This window comes from Centruroides sculpturatus, unplaced genomic scaffold (genome assembly GCF_000671375.1).
Source record: "Centruroides sculpturatus isolate CEXI.00-Female unplaced genomic scaffold, Cexi_2.0 scaffold99, whole genome shotgun sequence".
In the NCBI taxonomy this organism is placed as follows: domain Eukaryota; kingdom Metazoa; phylum Arthropoda; class Arachnida; order Scorpiones; family Buthidae; genus Centruroides; species Centruroides sculpturatus.
Window position 1 is genome coordinate 648,973 of NW_019384321.1, and position 22,522 is coordinate 671,494.

The 22,522-nt window shown below is 30.1% G+C and overlaps 1 protein-coding gene across 1 annotated transcript in view; it reads left to right on the top strand.

Annotated features, from left to right (window-relative positions):
* Positions 1-22,522, top strand: part of LOC111625716 (neurexin-4-like) — a 103,057-nt gene that overhangs the window by 29,545 nt on the left and 50,990 nt on the right. Inside the window, exon 3 of the mRNA XM_023368944.1 lies at positions 428-624. Coding sequence (XP_023224712.1) covers positions 428-624 — 197 coding nt within the window. The remainder of the gene's footprint in view (positions 1-427; positions 625-22,522) is intronic.

Sequence of the window (22,522 nt, forward strand, 5' to 3'; positions counted from 1 at the left end):
GATGTAACATATAGTTATTAAAGTAACAGTAGAAAACAGATTATTACTTTTTACATGAAACATTTTTGAAATGAGCTGTCCATCTGTATTCTTTTTATGTATAATAAATTTATAAATAAACATCTTAGAAATTATTAACTGTTAATTTGAAAATATTTTTGATTTTGATTTTTCTTAAAACCGTATTTTCTGTATTATGTGTTTGTTATAATTTAATTATTTTAATAATTACATTTACTTAAAGGGATAAATTCACATCTTTGTAGTATTTGTATTTATCTTCACATTTTGTAATACTATGTCAATTCACATCTTATAATGCTCTTCACTAACACATCGCAATAATTTCTTTTCTGACTAACCTGGCAGTGGTGATGGACTAATCAATAAATTGAAAATTGGTATCAATTCATTACAAATCTTTCAGGAGGTGGAGCATGGACTGCAAAGATTGCTGATTTCAGCCAATATTTAACAATTGAATTGCCAGATAAATACAACATTACTGCCATTGCTACTCAGGGAAGACCTTATACATCAGAATATATAGAAGAATATAAAATTTATTACGGACATAGTGAAAGTGATTATTCAGAATATAAAGATAAAGAAGGAAGTACAAGGGTAGGAATTTCATGTTGCATTGCTACTTCAGCAGATCAAAATAAATTTTACATATCATTATTTTTCTGTTATTGAAAATACATAATTAGCAATGAACAAATTTAAAATTATTAATTTAATTCATATTTTTAAACATTTTTGATTTGATATTAAGAAGTTTGGAAAAGAATAGTTTTCCTAAAAGATTCTATCACAACAACACTTCTACTTTAATGGAATATTTATGTATTCAAAATTTATAAATCTAAATGATTCATGTCTTACTGGATAAAATGAAGCAAGAATAATCAATGCTTTTGTTCTCAGTTTGTTTTATTACTAAATTCAATCTTTCTGATTTGTTATAACTTGTTCTGTGATAGAATGAAAAAACAGAATTTAAAAGTTCTTTTTGAAATTTGTTAATTGTGAAAAGTTTTAATGTAATATTATTTAGAAAATTTGAAGTCTTGAAAATGAGCCAGTAAGACTAATCATTGGAGCTAATAAATTTTGATTATAAAAATATTAGTAAAGTAAGAGTTTTATTGTGATAACATATATTAAGATATTTATGAAAAAATACATATACTGATAGATGCCAAATTTTATTCAAATGCTTTATCTATCAGGTAACCAAAAAAGTTCTGTCGTTTTTTGTTGAAAGAAAACAAACATAAAAATGTATAGGAAATAACACAATTTATTCATCAAAATAACCACCCTCACATTCAATAACCTGTTCCCAATGGGAAACAAGCTTATAAATTTCATTTTTATAAAAGTCACGATTTTTAGAGTTGAAAAACTTCCCTAATTCCGTTTCTATAACCTCTCTATTTCTAAACTGTCAATTTCGCAGATGATTATCTAGGCTTAAAAATAGGTGATAGTCAGAAGGGCTAATGTCAGGNTAAGTTTATATTTCAAAAATAATACGAGGGTCATTCTAAATGAAAAGAACGTTTTGATCTTACAAGTCGTGCAGTTCTCCCATCACCCTCCACTGCGTCATGGACCTTCCCATGTTTTTGCGCCAGTCTGATGCTAACAGTGAGCCACAACGATCGTTTACTGTTTACAGTGTGACTTTGAAATGTGTGACAAAATTAAAGATCTCGCCAAGTGTGAGGTTTGTAGTGTAATACGCTTTTTGAATGCGAAAAAAGTCCGCCCTATCAAAATTTACAGACAGATAGCTGAGGTTTATGGTAATGTGATGAATGAAGCTTCAGTTTGAAACAAACGGCAGGGATTGTTGTCCAGAGGCATTGTGCTTCTTCAGGATAACGCATGTCTGCATGCTGCTGTGTTGATGAAGAACTTGCTTCAGCAGTTTGAGTGGGAAGTTTTTGAACATCCTACTTATAGCCTGGACTAGGCTCCAAGTGATTACATCTTTTCCCAAAATTGAAGGATTTTTTAGCCAGAAATCACTATGGAAGTGACAGTGAACTGAAAGAGGCCATTAATGACTGGTTCAAGAACTTGGCAGTAACTGAGTGTGCAGAAGGCATAGAAAAGCTTAGCTATGTAGAAATATAGCTAAGGTATTATATATGTTGTAAAATAAGTTTTGTTTCATTATCTTAAATAAAATTATTATCTAGAGAAACAAACATTCTTTACTTTTAGAATGACCCTTGTATTTAAAAAAAACATTGAATTTTATATTATACATAACATTTCCCTGACAATAAACCACATTTGAGAAATTATAAAGCTTTGAGGGGAAAACATTTTTATTTAGTAATTTGAATTGATTAAAACATGACAATATTGCAATTAGAACAACTTTTTGAAAATTCAATGCATTTTTATTAATCTTTGTTCTGCCTGTGCAACTGGACATGTAAGACGACAAATATTCTCAAGTTTGTATGGCTGATGCAATGTATACTCTATTCTAATCAATATGAAGAGATCTCAGGTTTATAAATGAAGTGCATCAAATTCTCCTGTCTTTTTTTCCTCTTACTATTTATTGGTGTATAATTACAGTTTTGGAGTTAGAAGATCATTCATTTTCAAGATATATCTTATTAGAGTGATATTTATTGACTGTCTTGAAATCTTTGAGTTTGTTTTTTATTTTTGTTTTTAATGTGGTTTAATTATGGTCAACAAAGATATTTATGAAATATCTTTGATGAAAAACATTCAATTTCTGCATTAGTTTGTCTTTGTGTGCTATATTTTACATGTTTATATGCATTTGGCAGAATAATGGATTTCTAGAGTTTTATTCTTGTGTCAGTGTTTATTATTGTTACTGAAAAATAACTTAACATCTATTGAAAAGTCAGTATGGACTTGGTTAATCTATGGTTCATATCTAATTGTTCATCACATTCACATGATATCACACTATATAGATAGCTGAAATGTCAACGTATTTTGTTAGTTCTCTTTTAATATTTATTGGTAGGTGTACTTGACAGTCAATCTGAATAACTAGTTTTCTTATTACTAATTTTCAGTCCTGTTGTTTGGCATTTTGTTTCAATCAAGTAGCCAGTTTCTATAGAGAGTTCTACATGTCAGAGAGCAGTAATATTTCATTGGCAGAATCAATGTTTGTGAGATGGCTTTTGGTTAGTATTGATATTATTTTTCATGTAACAAAATTAGTAGCAAGAAGCAACGGAAGTGACTATTAATGTGGGTTTGAGCTTAGCTTTAAGTTGATCTTTTCTTCCAGATTATTCTAATTTATTAAATTTATTTACAGATTAATATAGTTATTAATATTACATAAGAAAAGCCTGTCTACTTTTAGTCCAAATTAATAAATTTCTATATTAATATCAAGCAAAAAGATAGCCTAATGAAATATGGTATAGATAATCATAACTCTACCCATCAGAGAGATAAGTAATTAATTATTCACTAACCTCCTTATAATAGTCGAGAAACATTTATTTAAAAATACAGAAATGTTTTCAGTCTAATTTATAGGCCATTATCAGGGGATACTGTTTGTAACACTAAATTATGCTGAAAACATTTGTGTATCTTAAATTAGTCACAGTTCATTTTCTGTATGAACACAAACTAAGACTAAATTGTTGATTTGCATCCATTCAAGAACAGTGTAAGCATTTTGTTATTGCGATCAATCATTTGATCCAGTCCAGTGTATATTGGACTTAATATTAAGATGGTTGGATCATGAATCATGTGTGATTTATGATCCAACCACGATGATTGTTGGATCACGTGTGATCATGCTTTCAGTTCTGAATGTATGAATGTGTGTGGTTTCTAATGTGTGGAAGTGGGAGTTGGTTGCAGAAATGTCATGATATTCTAGTTTAGAAATGTAATTGATAGTATCTGTAGCATCAATGGGTGAAGTAAGACCCAGAAAGTCACCAGGTAAATGGAATATATTACTGTATACTAACTTGGTGGCACTTGTCATCTGAATGTCTGATTTGAAAGAAGAGCATATTCCCAGCAGTATTATTGATAAGGTGTCTGGCCAGGACAAGCTATCATGTGCCTTAATCACTGACTTCAGCTGGGAAGACATTCCACAGGTCTGTTGGAGGAATGATACAAAGTTCTTTGAATTCTGCTAATCCCTAAGAGATTGGTGGACTGTTAAAACAAGATATATTCAAATTGCTTCTCTCGATCAATAGTGATTGTGAGTGAACAGCCAAATTGTAAGATCCATTCCGTGAAAATAGTGTGGCATATTGCCTTGATTGAGAAATTGGCAATTGGGAATGCTTCTGGTCATTTAATAAACCAGTCCATGATGGAGAGAGTAATATTTACCTTGTGAAGGTGGCAATGGACCAACAATGTGTATATGGGTCAATCTTGCATCTGGAACAGCTAATGTATAAAGTTGAGGATGGTTATGGTGATGTATCTTGGATTCCTGGTATGGTATACAGCTTTGAACCCATGATTTGATGTCTTTCCTCATTCATCACTGAAATTTTTCCTCATTTTGTTTAGTCATACATATCAGGATGAAATGAATTTGATGATTGTGGTAACTCCTGGATGAGCAAGATTGCAAAATTGGTTGAAGATGCACTATTGGAATTTTCTTGGGACGAGGGTTTGAGGTGAGCCTGTTGATGTGCCATAGTATAATTTTTTCCAGTTGTGAGTAGTGCATAAATTCCAGGTATAGTGATATTGGTTGTTTGGCATTCCTGTGGTGGGACTTTTTCCTGTCTTTATACTCTCCTACTAATTGAACTAACTAATGGGTACCAGGATGTGAGAGGCTCTTGGTATGAAGTGTCCTTAGCTGAACAAACTTAAAAATCATTGTAATTTCACGAGTGGGGTTGGTTGGGGAAATTTCAATATTGATTCCATCTGTGATCTGCCAGGGGTCCTGATACCTGGAATCTAAGGAATTGTATGGAAATAACATCAAACACACATTTTTAAGGCTTGATATTGAGGCCATATTCCTGTAACCTTGTGAACAGGGCCTCTAGATGTCCTGATGTTCCTCTTTCAAACTAGTTACTACTAGTATAATCTGCAAAGGCCTTTAAGCCTCTCATCACTTTGTTAATGAAACACTGAAATTTTTCCACTGCATTTCAGAGGTCAAATTGCATCTTAAACAATCCAAATGGTGTGATAGCTGTCTTGAGCACATCTGGTGGGTGTATCAGAATATGATCATATGCTTTCACTAAGTCTGTGTGAGATAAAATTTTATACCATATAACTCTGCTGTGAAATCTATTAAATTAGCTATATTGTGTCTATCCTTTTTTTGTTTAGACCAGTGATTTCCAAACTTTTTCAATCCACCGCCCCTTTGTTCCATAAAGTTATACCCAACACCCCTAACCCATTTTCTCTTGTGTGAGAAAGGATTGGAAATATTCTTAGGAAAATTTTTCTATGAATCTCACTTTGTGCCCTTACCGTACATTGTTCTCAATATCTGGAAACCATTAATAAATGCAATGCTTCCTCTTATCAGTTTAACAGAGGAAAGGTAACAGCTTTCAGTGACCCCAATTTTGCCTTTGGTCACCGTTCAATACTCTGCTTCCAGCGTCCCCCTAGATTTACTCATCGCCCACAAGGGGGCATTATTGCCCACTTTGAGAAATGCTTGTTTAGACATTGAAAGCTCTAGTCTATCAGTTGCCATTCTCTATCATTATTTTTTTTTTTACCATATGGAGTGGGGATGCATAGTTGCTGTTAGAAGGGTGAATGTGCCCAAATCTACAAGTGCTGTATTTCCTGCTTAGTGATTCGATCAGGGGCTAGGTAGTGAGATCATGCACTTGTTGATAGGCAAATGGTGTCTATGTAATTGACCATGGGGTGTTTTATTGATTGTTTGGGTTGTGGAGGTCTGGTGATGCTGGGAAACTTGTGTAATAGATTATGAAAACCATGTTGCCCAGGATAACTTTGATTGAGTGAATGGAATTGACTCCTGTTTCACAGTGTATGTTTAATTTGATTAATTTGTCATGCAAATGCTTCTGTTGCAGGCCAAATGTATGAGATCAAAATGAAACAAAAAGTCTGCCTCTATTATTATTAATGTGTCTTCTAGGAATGTCCAGGTGAATTTCTTTTTAAGGTTGAGATTTTTATTGTTTTCTACCTGTATACTCAAATGGATAGTGTGTTAGCTTGTGACAGTCATATTAGACTATTTCCATCTTGTGACAGTGGAATAGGAATAAGACGATGTCTGATCTAGTATCTATAAGGAACTGTACTTTTGATTGTCCCAATGAGATTTAGATGGCAGGGAACATGTCTTTTTTCTTTTTCTTGTAAAATTTCAGGAGACTGCATTTTCCTTCTTTGGTGCCAAATATTCTATGATACCAACAAATTTCTAACTTATTTTGCAATTTGCTATGCATATGGTGATGTTCTGTGACATGCTGCAGGAATGGATTAATAACTGTCTGTTCCATTTGTTCAGCTGTTCAATTTTCATGTAATTCTGTTTCTGATGGGCACAAAGACTAACGGAGTTGATTTGTGCTGGGTTGATGTCGTTTGTTCTATCTGCTATTTGGAGTGCAATAAATGCCCAACAATCTTTAAATAACCAGTAAAATATTTAAAAATACTACTACAAATGTTTTCGATCATTATTTCCAGTCTTCTTCAGGTTAAAAGTTCTGAGATTCAAATAGCAGTTGTGCCTGAAGATTTAAACTTTTTTAGAACGTATGAACAGTCACATATAGCGATTCAAAGGTTATTTAAAGGTTGTTGGGAGTTTATTGTATATTCTACCAGTACAGTAGAGCGTCGGTTATCCGAAACATCAGTTATCTGAAAGAATGCCAGTCAGCAAATTTAAATTTTCATTAGTGCTGTGGCATATATCAATCTTTGGCTATATCTCAGGCTACTCCAATATTTTTTTTTGTGTGTGTGTTTTTTAGCTTGCAGCATTTGTGTGTGGTGTTTTTCTGAGGACTGTGTGTCGTGCTGAATCTAACGTTTTTGATACTAGATTAACTTCTAAAGTATAACTTTTTTTTGTTTTTATATTTCTCAATATATTTATTTTGTTTATAAAAAATAAAAAAATAATTTTTAACAAAACAATAGCCACGATGATTATTTAAAAAAGTTTACATTAGGCTTAACATCGACGAAAATTCAATGCGAAGCAACATGCAATGGAGAAAAATTTCAACATGGGATAGGTTATTATATTTTTTTTGTACATAGTTGGTTATCCGAAAAATAAGTTATCCGAACAATCCCAGTCCCCAATTGATTCAGATAAATGACGCTCTACTGTATTTATTAATGAGTGTTGTTAACCTGTATACAAGGTATTTAGACTGCTTTCTATAGCATGAATGGTATTACTGCTGTCAAAATGATTTATGTAGATGAAGACAATTGCTGTAGGAATAACTTCATTAGTTGTTTGTAAGAGACGTGATAATTGGGCCTATATTTTAACTCAATATCTCCAACAGGCATTTTTCCCTTATATGTCTACAGGCTAGTAATTTCCAAATTTGCCTGGAGGATAATCCTATTGACTGTTTGATTAATTTTGTTTTTAATTTGCTTTACAGGTTTATTCTTTTGGGATCAGTTATTTCGTTGCAAATTATCAAAGCTGCTTCTGGCTGTAAAGTGATGACTATGTAATTATACTTGGTAGTGCTCTCTGATTGCCATTGGTGTGTCCAAGAAGAAGGTTCTTTTGCATATGGAAAACCTTAAGGCAGGATCTCCAGAGGTGTATGGAGAAATTTGGATTGCACTGCTGTCAGCCATTGTCTTCTTACTTTGTTCATATTGTCCCTGTGGTAGTTTCATAAGTTATTTGAAAAAAGTATATAATGTCAGAATAATTTGATGTATAGTGTTCACTTTGAATATGGTGTTGGTGTTCAAGTAATTACTTCTCCGTAGATGATGTGGATGGATTTAGTCTGTGTTCTGGGGCATGGTTATGTCACCATTCCAGTGGATGCTCTAAATCAAAAATCTGTCAAATTCTTCCTTTGCCACCAGTGGCAAATACAGTGCTAGAACAAGTATGGTTTTGTATTGCAAACACATTCACCACCTCATTCATTCTTAATGGACAATGGACACTAACTCAGCCAAAATGATTTATTGGCAACATAGCCACTGACAATTAAGGTTGGAAAAATCATGCCAATAAATGAAGTTCATGCAACTCATGACTGAATTAATTCATCATATGTACTGCAACATTATAAAACTGGAAATAGATATGACAGCATATAGACAGACAGTAGATGACAAATTTACACAGAAATATTCCCATCTTACTTTTATAGAGCAGAAGAGTTGTTAACCTGAAAATAACAATAATACATAACTCCCTCATCATACAAACAACATTCAAACATATCAAACAGCAGCAAGTTCCAGAACACAAACAGTAGATCAGACAGAAAATCAGTTCACTGACAATATAGCAGTTGCTAGTAGAAATGTACAGTATATAGTATGGCATACACTAGTAAAAACAAACAACAATTGCAACCAATGACACTACAGACACAGAATTAATTAACACACGTGAATTTATTTTAAGAAACTCTCACTAAATATAAACAATTTAATTGACTTCACACACAAAAAATACCCAAAATATATCTACCAAAACAAGTAGGGAAAATCTTATACTATCTAAATACACACATATTACTAAAATACTTTCATCCAGACTCAACATTTTCACACATACATACATTAATTTATTGTGGTATAGTTATTGCAGTTGTGTAACATAAAATGGCCCTAAACTATAACAGACACATTCAAAACTCAGACAAATCATAGACTTACCCAGAAAAGAAGACTAGAAATACGTACATAACATTTCTCTATATATATGACAATGTTTGTTTGCTATGCATACCTAGGCTATTCAACCAATTGCTAAGAAACCTCAACATTTACGTTAACATACTTCTAACTTAGATAATGTCATGAATATCACCCCAAAATATTGATTGGATTTCTATATATAAATTAATTTTTATCTGTATTAGATTTGCTTGGTTTACTTGTAGTGACATCTAATTGGCAAAAAATTTAAGAAAATAATAATTAAATATAATTCTTAAAGTGGATATAATTTTAAAAATATATATTATATTCACTTAATTACTGCTACAATGCTAATTACTGTGACAAGTAGCACAAAGCACTTGTTTGCATGGAATTGAAAGTGTTACCCTGTAAATAGTCTATAAGCATTTAATTTTCCACATTTAGCAACTCAGGTTTTTTCATTTCTTAACAGTACTATCTTAATTCTAATAAGTGCCTTCCAGTAGCTGAGTGGATAAAACTGCTGAACACTGGTAGTTGGTTGTGGGTTTGGACATGACCAGTGGGCTGGCCACGTGGAATTTTCTGGGTTTTCTTTACATTAGTAACACCTAAATAGGGACCATTTTTATACAAGTTTTTCTGGGATGCATCCTCCTTGGCAGATCTCTCAAGTGTTGCATTACTGTAACCAAATAAATTAAACTAATTCTAATAATTTTTCTATAAATGCGATATTTATGAGGACATACTTCACACAGTTTATAAAATCTGTTGCAAAAATATAAACACTTTATTAGAACATAAAAACAATTATTCTTGCATTTTTACAAGATTTTTTTATTTAAGTAAGTTTTATATGACATCTTTTGATTGTTAAGGTTAGCAATTTCAATCACATGCAGGGCCATCACATCCTATCCGACACAGATCACTTTTCAAATATTAACAGTAGACCAATATTAATTACTAGTTGTTGATCATCCTCTCTTCAAGGAGGAGATAAATGACTACTTTTGGTTGAATTACTTCAATTCCCTTCCACAACAGTCCTTTCTTTCTATTGGACCAGCTATGTTGTGGCATTTGAGTCAGAAAATTACATAATACAAGGTACTGGTGAGCACAAAATATGTTTTAAGTAGTTTTCGAGGGTGCCAAGTTTAAATATTTGGTCTGTTATTCACAAAATTTGATTTATTGGCAGATTACCATTTGATATTCAACTGTGAATTGTACAGTTTCTTAAAGTTAACATTAGAAAAATTTTCAATTCCTGTCTACTTGACCATTGATAATGTGCCATTTCATATCATCTGAGCATTGCGATAAACATGACAATGGTAGACTAAAATGATTAAACTTTTTATATGGTTTTCTTTTTAATGTTTGCAGTTATATAAATCAAATGCTTTAATATAACAAAGATTATCTTATGTAAGGGTTTATCACATTAAGTATTCAACCTAACACATTTTAAAAATTCTTTATTTCTCTACTGTATACAATTTAAAGAATTTTTAAGATGCATTAGATTGGGCACTTGGTGTGATAAACCCTTATGTAAGATAATGTTCATAGTTATATAAATCAAATACTATAATATAATATAATAGAAATGTTAGGAGTATGAAATAATCTAATAATCTTAACCTTTGGTGTTATTTTTTGCCTGGGCAATGCTGGGCTTAACTGCTAATTAGGCATAACAATTAAGCAGGCTGACTCAATACACTAAAAACAACATAATACCCAAGTTAATGAAAGAGATTAGGAAAATATTTAGGATAATTAAAATATACACACAGTGCGAACAACATACATGTAAAGAAATACAGTATATTGACACACACAAACAAAAGCTAGCTGACAAGTCATAAAAACTCATATCTACAAAATTTATGTGCTGTGAATACAACAAAATAGAAAATAAATTATGGTATTTTCAAACTTACACAGACAGCTCTATAGCAATCCACCACACAGTCATAACACAATTGTATGCCAACAGAAAAAATCTTACAAACTGGTCTGCTCTTTGGTTTAATCCAGTATCACAAAAACAAAGCAAGTTGGATTAAAGAGAAAGAAGAAAACATGTACAAGACACACATTATGCTTTCTATTAAAATAAAAACACAAAAGCAACACAATCTACAGTTAGAGAAGACACTTGATGACAACATTCACAGTTTCTGGTACAAAAAATTTACATCACTGCATCAGAAATTAGCCAAACATTTTACACACACAACCTATAAGATGTGTCAAAATTTCTTACAAATATATGAAACTCAAAAATAACAATAGCAGAAACCTTTTACAATAGATATCAATTACATGTTTTTCTACATTATAAAATACTTACACATCACAAATAAAATACACAATACTATTATATGGAACAATTAAACATTTTTACAAAACAATAAAAGACTTACAGAAACCACATGGGATGCAAAGAACAATTGTCTGTAGATTCAATTATTCTATGACAAGAAAACAAACACATAGAAACCCTAAATGTGGCATAAATAGATTACAGGAAAGCATTTCATAGCATTCCACTACATCTACCCAAAATATATCAAACACCCATTACATTTCTTGAAAAACAATGCAACATTGGCAAACAACACTACACCTAAGATTAACATTAAAGCAAACCAAATACACATAAGGTGAGACATTTTCTAGGAAGTGTCGTTAAATCTACTACTGCTGTTTGGCCTTAAATCCATAGGCATAATACACTAAACAACACTAAATATGGATACATCATCTAATTCAAGGAAATAGAATAATACATATTATCTTACTTCATGTTTATGGATGACAAAACTCTGTGCATTCATACATGCACAGTTAAATTACCTAATAGAAGTTACTTACACTTACTCCACTGAATTTTAAATGGAGGTTTTACCTAGATAAATTGAGAATATTTCACAGAAAAATGAGTCCTAAAGAAGGAAGATTTTGTACTTGGAAATGGATAATGACAAACAGTACAGTAAATCTTGCAAGTAATTACAGTTATTAATACTATAAACCTTGTACAAATGCATTATTTTTAATAAGAATGTTGTTTTTAATATTTTATTGGTTNCTACTAGGATAAGTACCTATGATTGAAAACACTAAATAAAGTAGTTGTTAACAAAACAACGAGTTAAAAGCAATTTTTAATAACTGAACTATCTTATTATTAAGATAGTTCAGTTATTATTATTATATTATTAAGAAGTTATTAATATTTATCACTAGTGTGAACTTTGTCACTTAAATTGATACATTTAAAATATGACAATACATTTGAGGAAGTTCCTATTTCTTGCCTTATGTTTCGTATGTTTCAAGTGATTTTTAATGTTTGATGCCCACCATGAGTTACTGAAAATTCTGAAAAGCACAGTTCATATTTCACTTCGTCAATATGATCACAGACTTTTTTAATCATCAGTAAACACATGGTTTCTTTTTGGCACTTTAGAGATTAAATGAATTTAATATACAAATAATCGCAAATGCCGACCAGCAATTTGAACTCTAATTGAAACAAAATATCTAAAAAAATGAAATAAAAATATCTGGATTTCATAGGCTATGTGCTAATATAAATTCTGTGAAGAAATATATGAATGACAAAATAAAACATCTAAATTCATTAGGTCATATGCTATAAATTTTGGAGAAAAATATCTAGATGACATTAAAAATACTTAGATCTAGATACAAAATATTTAGATTGGCAACAGTGAGTGTAACAGAGGATAATTGCCAAATTGCTATTTTACTCAAGGCTGCACTATTTTTACTTCTTATATATTTGGCACTTTTCAAATTTTATCAAATAATTGGGACAAAATGACAAACTGGCCAGGACACTGGGGCAACATCATCAAAACGGAATGTCTGATAGAAATATTTTAAATTCATTAGAATTCCATTCCCGAATTCAACAAGATGTTGGAAAATGTTGGCAATTATAATAATAGATAATCATATCATATTTTTATGAAATAATTTTTTCATTTGATATTCATTTAAATACATATATTTTTTAATGTAAGTATCTGAATGTCCAAAGAATAACAATTCCAATAAAAGAATTTAACTTCATTATACTTGTAACAAATAATTAATGATAAGCTTCTTTGTAGGGAATGATGATTCAAATTTAATATGAAGATATAGTTTTCTTAGTGGATTTATTTATTTATAATTTATATACAGTGTTTGTACAAAAATATTTTTGCTAGATGTGTTTTTTAAACTTATTTTAAAATATTATTTTTTATATTGAAAACATTATTTTTACCAAAAACTATTAAAAAGGTCTGTAGAATATTGGAGATGAGATAAAACAAGTCTGTCTTCTTATTATTTATGACAAATCAAATATCTGACTATATACAAAACCTATAAATAATTTATATAAGAGAATCATCTTTGTTATATAAGTAGACAAGTTTCATTTTAATAAAATTTAATAGTAATAAAAATTACTATTATTAGTTATACCAATTATAAAATTATAATAATTAAATAAATAACATTTACATAATTTTTATTAGATACCACAATATATTCTGGATTCTTATATTACTGCAGGACAAGGAGCAGAATGCTGTTTAGTAGTTACTCAAGTAAGTTATTTATTTTAGATGTTTAAAAATAAATATTTATACTTTCTCCATTATTTTCTTTTTGTAGGCATTGCAGTTTTTTAAATTACATGTGTCACAATTTGTTTAAAATATTAACAGTTAATACAGCTATTATCAGTTCAATCATTATTTGAAGACTATTAGTAGTATTTTATAATTAGTTACTTACAAATTAATAATTTGTGTAAATTCTTGATTATTCAAATTCAATTTTTATATTATTTAATATTTATTTTATTTATTTAGCATACTGGTACAACCATGATGCGGGGAGAAACATACAAAAAAAATCATACAAAATTATACAATATATTTGTTAATACGAAACAAATATATATGACTAACTAAAATAATAGTAAAACAAAAAAAAAATAAATTCATTCTAAACTTCATCTATTTGATGAAATTCTTCTCCATTGCCTGTGTTGTCATGTTGAATTTTGTTGGCATTAAGCCTAACAAAAACTACACATTTTTTAAAAAGTAACCGTGGCTATTTTATCATCCGGAATTATTTTTTTTTATTTTTCAGAAACAAAATAAATATACAGTAGAGCGTCGATTTTCCAAAAGTCAATCATCCGAAAGAATTCCAGTCCGCAAATTTAAATTTTCGCCAGCATTAAGCCTAACAAAAACTACACGTTTTTTAAAAAGTAACCGTGGCGACTGGAACTAGATTTAGACACTTTTTTTATTTTTCAGAAACAAAATTTTCCATAAAATTGTAACATTTTACTCATTTGTTTACATTTTAATTTTTTTATATGCCTTTTTACAATGAAGTTTTGTAGGAAGTAAAAGTTGTTTGTTTTAGTGAAGACATGTGCCTTCCCTAATAAACTGAATGGTAATTCAAATGTGTTACATTCCAGAGTTATTTAAATCCTAAAAATATGAAAAAGCATTTGAGAATTTTCAAAATTAGCTTTTCTTTTGAAATAAAAAATTTCAATAAAGAAAACAATGACGTTACTTGTAATTGCTCTTCCATCTCCTCCTAGCTTCTGTTGTGTAATGATTTGCATACCACATGTTACCACAATAGCAGCATTGCCAAGGTAATACTAAAGGCAAAAAAAGAAGTTAAGTTCTCCTCATTTTTATTTGATTTTTTTTATAAAATTGCTATTTTAATTTTTGAAAAATAAAGATAATTGATAAAAACATTTCTGCTTTGCTTTTCTTTCATTTGAAATTGCAATGTTGCATTTCCATGAATTCAAAAATTTATTAGAAAAAAAATGAAAGTGTTTACCCTTAGGAAAGTGTGAGGTCTCAAACAAAGCAAAAATTCATAAAAATTTTCACAAATTTGGCATTTTCCAAAAACATTTAACTAAGGACCGTATTTAGCATATCATGAAGAAAGGTATATTATTGTAAATGAAATTATATAATTAAGTTTTTCAAAATAAGTAATTTTCAGAAACAAATTTCATAAAGCCAAAATTGCTTTAAACTAGAATATTTGAGATGCAAATGTTTCTACATATTATTTCAGTGTTAAAAAGGGGGAAAAGTTCAAATGTGGTCAAAGTAACAATTGTGACTTTGCATGTCTACTTCCTGCAAAAAAAAAAAAAAAAAGTGAAATTTGCAATGATGACTTAACAAATAGTGATTTGTTTTTGTTTTTTTCAGAAAGTTCCCAGGATTAATTTAAGTTGATTATTTAATTAATTAAATTAATATTATTTAATAATTAGAAAATAAAAACGAAACAGAAAATTTTGTCGTTTTTTGATACCATTTATTATTTTCAATACTGTCAGTCTAGATAATTTTATCTCAAATATTCTGATCTTGTATCACTTAAATTATAAATTTGTTTACAATAGATTCCTCACAGATTTAAAATGAAAGAAACAAAAACAAAGTCTAAGATAAATTTGTCTAAACTATCTACCAGTAAGTTATTTTCCATGGAAATTTTAGTGGTATGATTTATATAGCAGTATTGTAGCACTTCTACAGAATTGCACGTTCTGAGGAAGTTTTGCAATATTCTGGTGCATGCTGTTTGGAGAAGTTACAGTAATTACATTGAATTTTTTATTAGATTTGACTGTACATAAATCAATGAAAAACTTGATCAATTAGTTATGAATATTACTATTAAATATAACAAAAATTTAAATATTGAAGATGGTCTGTAAATGTTAGTTTTTGAGTTGTAACTCGTAGTATAAAATTGTTAACAGATGAATAGTTATAAGATTCATTTATCAAAAGTGTCTTCAGGCAGTCAAACAGAACAAATTAAATTCAAAAATGACTATTTTAAATAGAAATTATGTATAAAGTATACTTTAAGTACAAAAACATTCTTTGTATTTTAGCAGTCTTGTGACACCTAAAATATAAAATTTCTAAGATTTGTAATTAAAAGACTAATTATCTAAAGAAAGTGACATTTTATTTATTGTCATTGTATAAATTGATGTCATTTTATTGTAGATATTTAACCATTAAATTTTAATATTCTGTTAGTATATACACATTTCAAAAGTGAAAGTACTTTTTATGAAAAGTGAATTTGTATCATGGATAAATGTGATTATTTCCTATTTGGTTGGTATACATGTTTATGCGAATGATTTTATAAATTTTAAGTATTTTAAACTATATAAATAAACAATATAAAGAGTATATTTTGTTATATAAATTGTATAAANAAATGACGCTCTACTGTATTTATTAATGAGTGTTGTTAACCTGTATACAAGGTATTTAGACTGCTTTCTATAGCATGAATGGTATTACTGCTGTCAAAATGATTTATGTAGATGAAGACAATTGCTGTAGGAATAACTTCATTAGTTGTTTGTAAGAGACGTGATAATTGGGCCTATATTTTAACTCAATATCTCCAACAGGCATTTTTCCCTTATATGTCTACAGGCTAGTAATTTCCAAATTTGCCTGGAGGATAATCCTATTGACTGTTTGATTAATTTTGTTTTTAATTTGCTTTACAGGTTTATTCTTTTGGGATCAGTTATTTCGTTGCAAATTATCAAAGCTGCTTCTGGCTGTAAAGTGATGACTATGTAATTATACTTGGTAGTGCTCTCTGATTGCCATTGGTGTGTCCAAGAAGAAGGTTCTTTTGCATATGGAAAACCTTAAGGCAGGATCTCCAGAGGTGTATGGAGAAATTTGGATTGCACTGCTGTCAGCCATTGTCTTCTTACTTTGTTCATATTGTCCCTGTGGTAGTTTCATAAGTTATTTGAAAAAAGTATATAATGTCAGAATAATTTGATGTATAGTGTTCACTTTGAATATGGTGTTGGTGTTCAAGTAATTACTTCTCCGTAGATGATGTGGATGGATTTAGTCTGTGTTCTGGGGCATGGTTATGTCACCATTCCAGTGGATGCTCTAAATCAAAAATCTGTCAAATTCTTCCTTTGCCACCAGTGGCAAATACAGTGCTAGAACAAGTATGGTTTTGTATTGCAAACACATTCACCACCTCATTCATTCTTAATGGACAATGGACACTAACTCAGCCAAAATGATTTATTGGCAACATAGCCACTGACAATTAAGGTTGGAAAAATCATGCCAATAAATGAAGTTCATGCAACTCATGACTGAATTAATTCATCATATGTACTGCAACATTATAAAACTGGAAATAGATATGACAGCATATAGACAGACAGTAGATGACAAATTTACACAGAAATATTCCCATCTTACTTTTATAGAGCAGAAGAGTTGTTAACCTGAAAATAACAATAATACATAACTCCCTCATCATACAAACAACATTCAAACATATCAAACAGCAGCAAGTTCCAGAACACAAACAGTAGATCAGACAGAAAATCAGTTCACTGACAATATAGCAGTTGCTAGTGGAAATGTACAGTATATAGTATGGCATACACTAGTAAAAACAAACAACAATTGCAACCAATGACACTACAGACACAGAATTAATTAACACACGTGAATTTATTTTAAGAAACTCTCACTAAATATAAACAATTTAATTGACTTCACACACAAAAAATACCCAAAATATATCTACCAAAACAAGTAGGGAAAATCTTATACTATCTAAATACACACATATTACTAAAATACTTTCATCCAGACTCAACATTTTCACACATACATACATTAATTTATTGTGGTATAGTTATTGCAGTTGTGTAACATAAAATGGCCCTAAACTATAACAGACACATTCAAAACTCAGACAAATCATAGACTTACCCAGAAAAGAAGACTAGAAATACGTACATAACATTTCTCTATATATATGACAATGTTTGTTTGCTATGCATACCTAGGCTATTCAACCAATTGCTAAGAAACCTCAACATTTACGTTAACATACTTCTAACTTAGATAATGTCATGAATATCACCCCAAAATATAGATTGGATTTCTATATATAAATTAATTTTTATCTGTATTAGATTTGCTTGGTTTACTTGTAGTGACATCTAATTGGCAAAAAATCTAAGAAAATAATAATTAAATATAATTCTTAAAGTGGATATAATTTTAAAAATATATATTATATTCACTTAATTACTGCTACAATGCTAATTACTGTGACAAGTAGCACAAAGCACTTGTTTGCATGGAATTGAAAGTGTTACCCTGTAAATAGTCTATAAGCATTTAATTTTCCACATTTAGCAACTCAGGTTTTTTCATTTCTTAACAGTACTATCTTAATTCTAATAAGTGCCTTCCAGTAGCTGAGTGGATAAAACTGCTGAACACTGGTAGTTGGTTGTGGGTTTGGACATGACCAGTGGGCTGGCCACGTGGAATTTTCTGGGTTTTCTTTACATTAGTAACACCTAAATAGGGACCATTTTTATACAAGTTTTTCTGGGATGCATCCTCCTTGGCAGATCTCTCAAGTGTTGCATTACTGTAACCAAATAAATTAAACTAATTCTAATAATTTTTCTATAAATGCGATATTTATGAGGACATACTTCACACAGTTTATAAAATCTGTTGCAAAAATATAAACACTTTATTAGAACATAAAAACAATTATTCTTGCATTTTTACAAGATTTTTTTATTTAAGTAAGTTTTATATGACATCTTTTGATTGTTAAGGTTAGCAATTTCAATCACATGCAGGGCCATCACATCCTATCCGACACAGATCACTTTTCAAATATTAACAGTAGACCAATATTAATTACTAGTTGTTGATCATCCTCTCTTCAAGGAGGAGATAAATGACTACTTTTGGTTGAATTACTTCAATTCCCTTCCACAACAGTCCTTTCTTTCTATTGGACCAGCTATGTTGTGGCATTTGAGTCAGAAAATTACATAATACAAGGTACTGGTGAGCACAAAATATGTTTTAAGTAGTTTTCAAGGGTGCCAAGTTTAAATATTTGGTCTGTTATTCACAAAATTTGATTTATTGGCAGATTACCATTTGATATTCAACTGTGAATTGTACAGTTTCTTAAAGTTAACATTAGAAAAATTTTCAATTCCTGTCTACTTGACCATTGATAATGTGCCATTTCATATCATCTGAGCATTGCGATAAACATGACAATGGTAGACTAAAATGATTAAACTTTTTATATGGTTTTCTTTTTAATGTTTGCAGTTATATAAATCAAATGCTTTAATATAACAAAGATTATCTTATGTAAGGGTTTATCACATTAAGTATTCAACCTAACACATTTTAAAAATTCTTTATTTCTCTACTGTATACAATTTAAAGAATTTTTAAGATGCATTAGATTGGGCACTTGGTGTGATAAACCCTTATGTAAGATAATGTTCATAGTTATATAAATCAAATACTATAATATAATATAATAGAAATGTTAGGAGTATGAAATAATCTAATAATCTTAACCTTTGGTGTTATTTTTTGCCTGGGCAATGCTGGGCTTAACTGCTAATTAGGCATAACAATTAAGCAGGCTGACTCAATACACTAAAAACAACATAATACCCAAGTTAATGAAAGAGATTAGGAAAATATTTAGGATAATTAAAATATACACACAGTGTGAACAACATACATGTAAAGAAATACAGTATATTGACACACACAAACAAAAGCTAGCTGACAAGTCATAAAAACTCATATCTACAAAACTTATGTGCTGTGAATACAACAAAATAGAAAATAAATTATAGTATTTTCAAACTTACACAGACAGCTCTATAGCAATCCACCACACAGTCATAACACAATTGTATGCCAACAGAAAAAATCTTACAAACTGGTCTGCTGTTTAGTTTAATCCAGTATCACAAAAACAAAGCAAGTTGGATTAAAGAGAAAGAAGAAAACATGTACAAGACACACATTATGCTTTCTATTAAAATAAAAACACAAAAGCAACACAATCTACAGTTAGAGAAGACACTTGATGACAACATTCACAGTTTCTGGTACAAAAAATTTACATCACTGCATCAGAAATTAGCCAAACATTTTACACACACAACCTATAAGATGTGTCAAAATTTCTTACAGAGCATCATATATGAAACTCAAAAATGACAATAGCAGAAACCTTTTACAATAGATATCAATTACATGTTTTTCTACATTATAAAATACTTACACATCACAAATAAAATACACAATACTATTATATGGAACAATTAAACATTTTTACAAAACAATAAAAGACTTACAGAAACCACATGGGATGCAAAGAACAATTGTCTGTAGATTCAATTATTCTATGACAAGAAAACAAACACATAGAAACCCTAAATGTGGCATAAATAGATTACAGGAAAGCATTTCATAGCATTCCACTACATCTACCCAAAATATATCAAACACCCATTACATTTCTTGAAAAACAATGCAACATTGGCAAACAACACTACACCTAAGATACGTACATTAAAACAAACCAAATACACATAAGGTGAGACGTTTTTTAGGAAGTGTCGTTAAATCTACTACTACTGTTTGGCCTTAAACCCATAGGTGTAATAGGTTAAACAACACTAAACACTAAATATGGATACATCATCTAATTCAAGGAAATAGAATAATACATATTATCTTACTTCATGTTTATGGATGACAAAACTCTGTGCATTCATACATGCACAGTTAAATTACCTAATAGAAGTTACTTGAACTTACTCCACTGAATTTTAAATGGAGGTTTTACTTAGATAAATTGAGAATATTTCACAGAAAAATTAGTCCTAAAGAAGGAAGATTTTGTACTTGGAAATGGATAATGACAAACAGTACAGTAAATCTTGCAAGTAGTTACAGTTATTAATACTATAAACCTTGTACAAATGCATTATTTTTAATAAGAATGTTGTTTTTAATATTTTATTGGTTCTCTCCTTGCCTTGATGGTTTTATAATAATGCTGAGACATGAACAAAGAAACTTCTGATGTAATCTACAGACATATTGTGTCACCAGAGATTTATGAGTTCTTGTAATTGGCAATGTCTGTGAAGTTTCTTATCTGCACAGCACTGCCCATTTGCCTTCTTTTTTTTCTATTTAAGGTTTAGAACTAGGCTGTTTTTTGCCCATGTGGCTGTTTTAATTAATTAATATGCTGTTAAGAAATTTAATTTCTTACTTTTATAGACAATAACATTAGAAAAATAACAATACTAAATTATTGCTTGAGTACTTTCAAGCCTGATACACTCATCTTCAGGGGCTTTTTTGTCATAACCCTTATTTTAAATGTGCTCAGGGAATTCTAATAAATGTTTTTTTAAATTTTTACACTTGGCTGTTTTATGTATCTTTTCAAGAAGGTCCCCAGAGTTCAGAAATGTAGAAATTTTGGGGATTATTTTTGGCCTCAGACCTTGAAATGTCAAGAAATGCAAAAAAAAAGTTGGGGATTTTGTTTGTTTGTGTGAGAGGGACACAATTTTGTTCACCCTCTTTGAAGCTTAATAACTCTGATATCTTATGCTGAAAATTTCTGAAATTTTGTAAGGAGGTTTGTGTGTTAGAGGAATTTATACTGTACTATCAAATTTTGATGGTTAAAGGTCAAGGGGATGTGGAGATAGAGGGGGAGGTTGTGTGTCATATCTCAAGTGGGGTTGGACTTAATAAAGATTTTACTTGTTATTAGCATTTATAATTTTTTATGAAATTCATCATTACCCTCAAAATGAAGTTTTTTGCCATTTTATAATAATAAACAATATAAAAATTTTTTTAAATAAATGATCTTAACGTGCTGCCACATGCTTAACTTTCCTGACAACTATTTAAAACTGCAACTCAATGCTGGATTTTCTGTTCTCTAGAACCATTTGTACTGGAGGAGAAAGATACTGAAGTATGTATAGGAAAAATTTATTGGTACTTTCTACTTAAACTGTGGAGCACTGATCTTGAAAGATACACTCACCAGTCTCTCCAAATGATCAGAAACAGACAGTAGATGTGACTCAAAAATATTGTTATATACTTGTGCACTCACTGAACCTTTCACAAAATGTAGTTAGTCAAATTCTTTGTAAGAAATAGTCCTAAACATTCTGACTTATAGCTTGTTTCATAAATCTTGTTCAGGTTGTAAAATTGCACAATAGCTGGAATCAGTTTATTTACTTAGTAAAGGGAACATATTGTTTGTTGAATGTGTGACAAGATAACTGTGCATTACTATAAAGAGGCTCTTCAACTTTTATAAAGTTTAAGACCCATAACTGAGTACAACACATTGCCTGATCAAGATATATGAAATAATCTATATAGGATGCCTCCCATGTAACTCTACACGATCAGAATGGAATTGTTCAGCTTACTGTTTCTTAATATGTGCTTTGCCATTTGAGCTATGCAGATTTAAATTTTGTGACTTGTTAGAAAAATAAAGTTATTTTTTTCAATCTGACATGTTTCTTGATCCATTGAATATGCTACATTTTTATTTTCTTCTGATGAAGGTAAAAATGTAG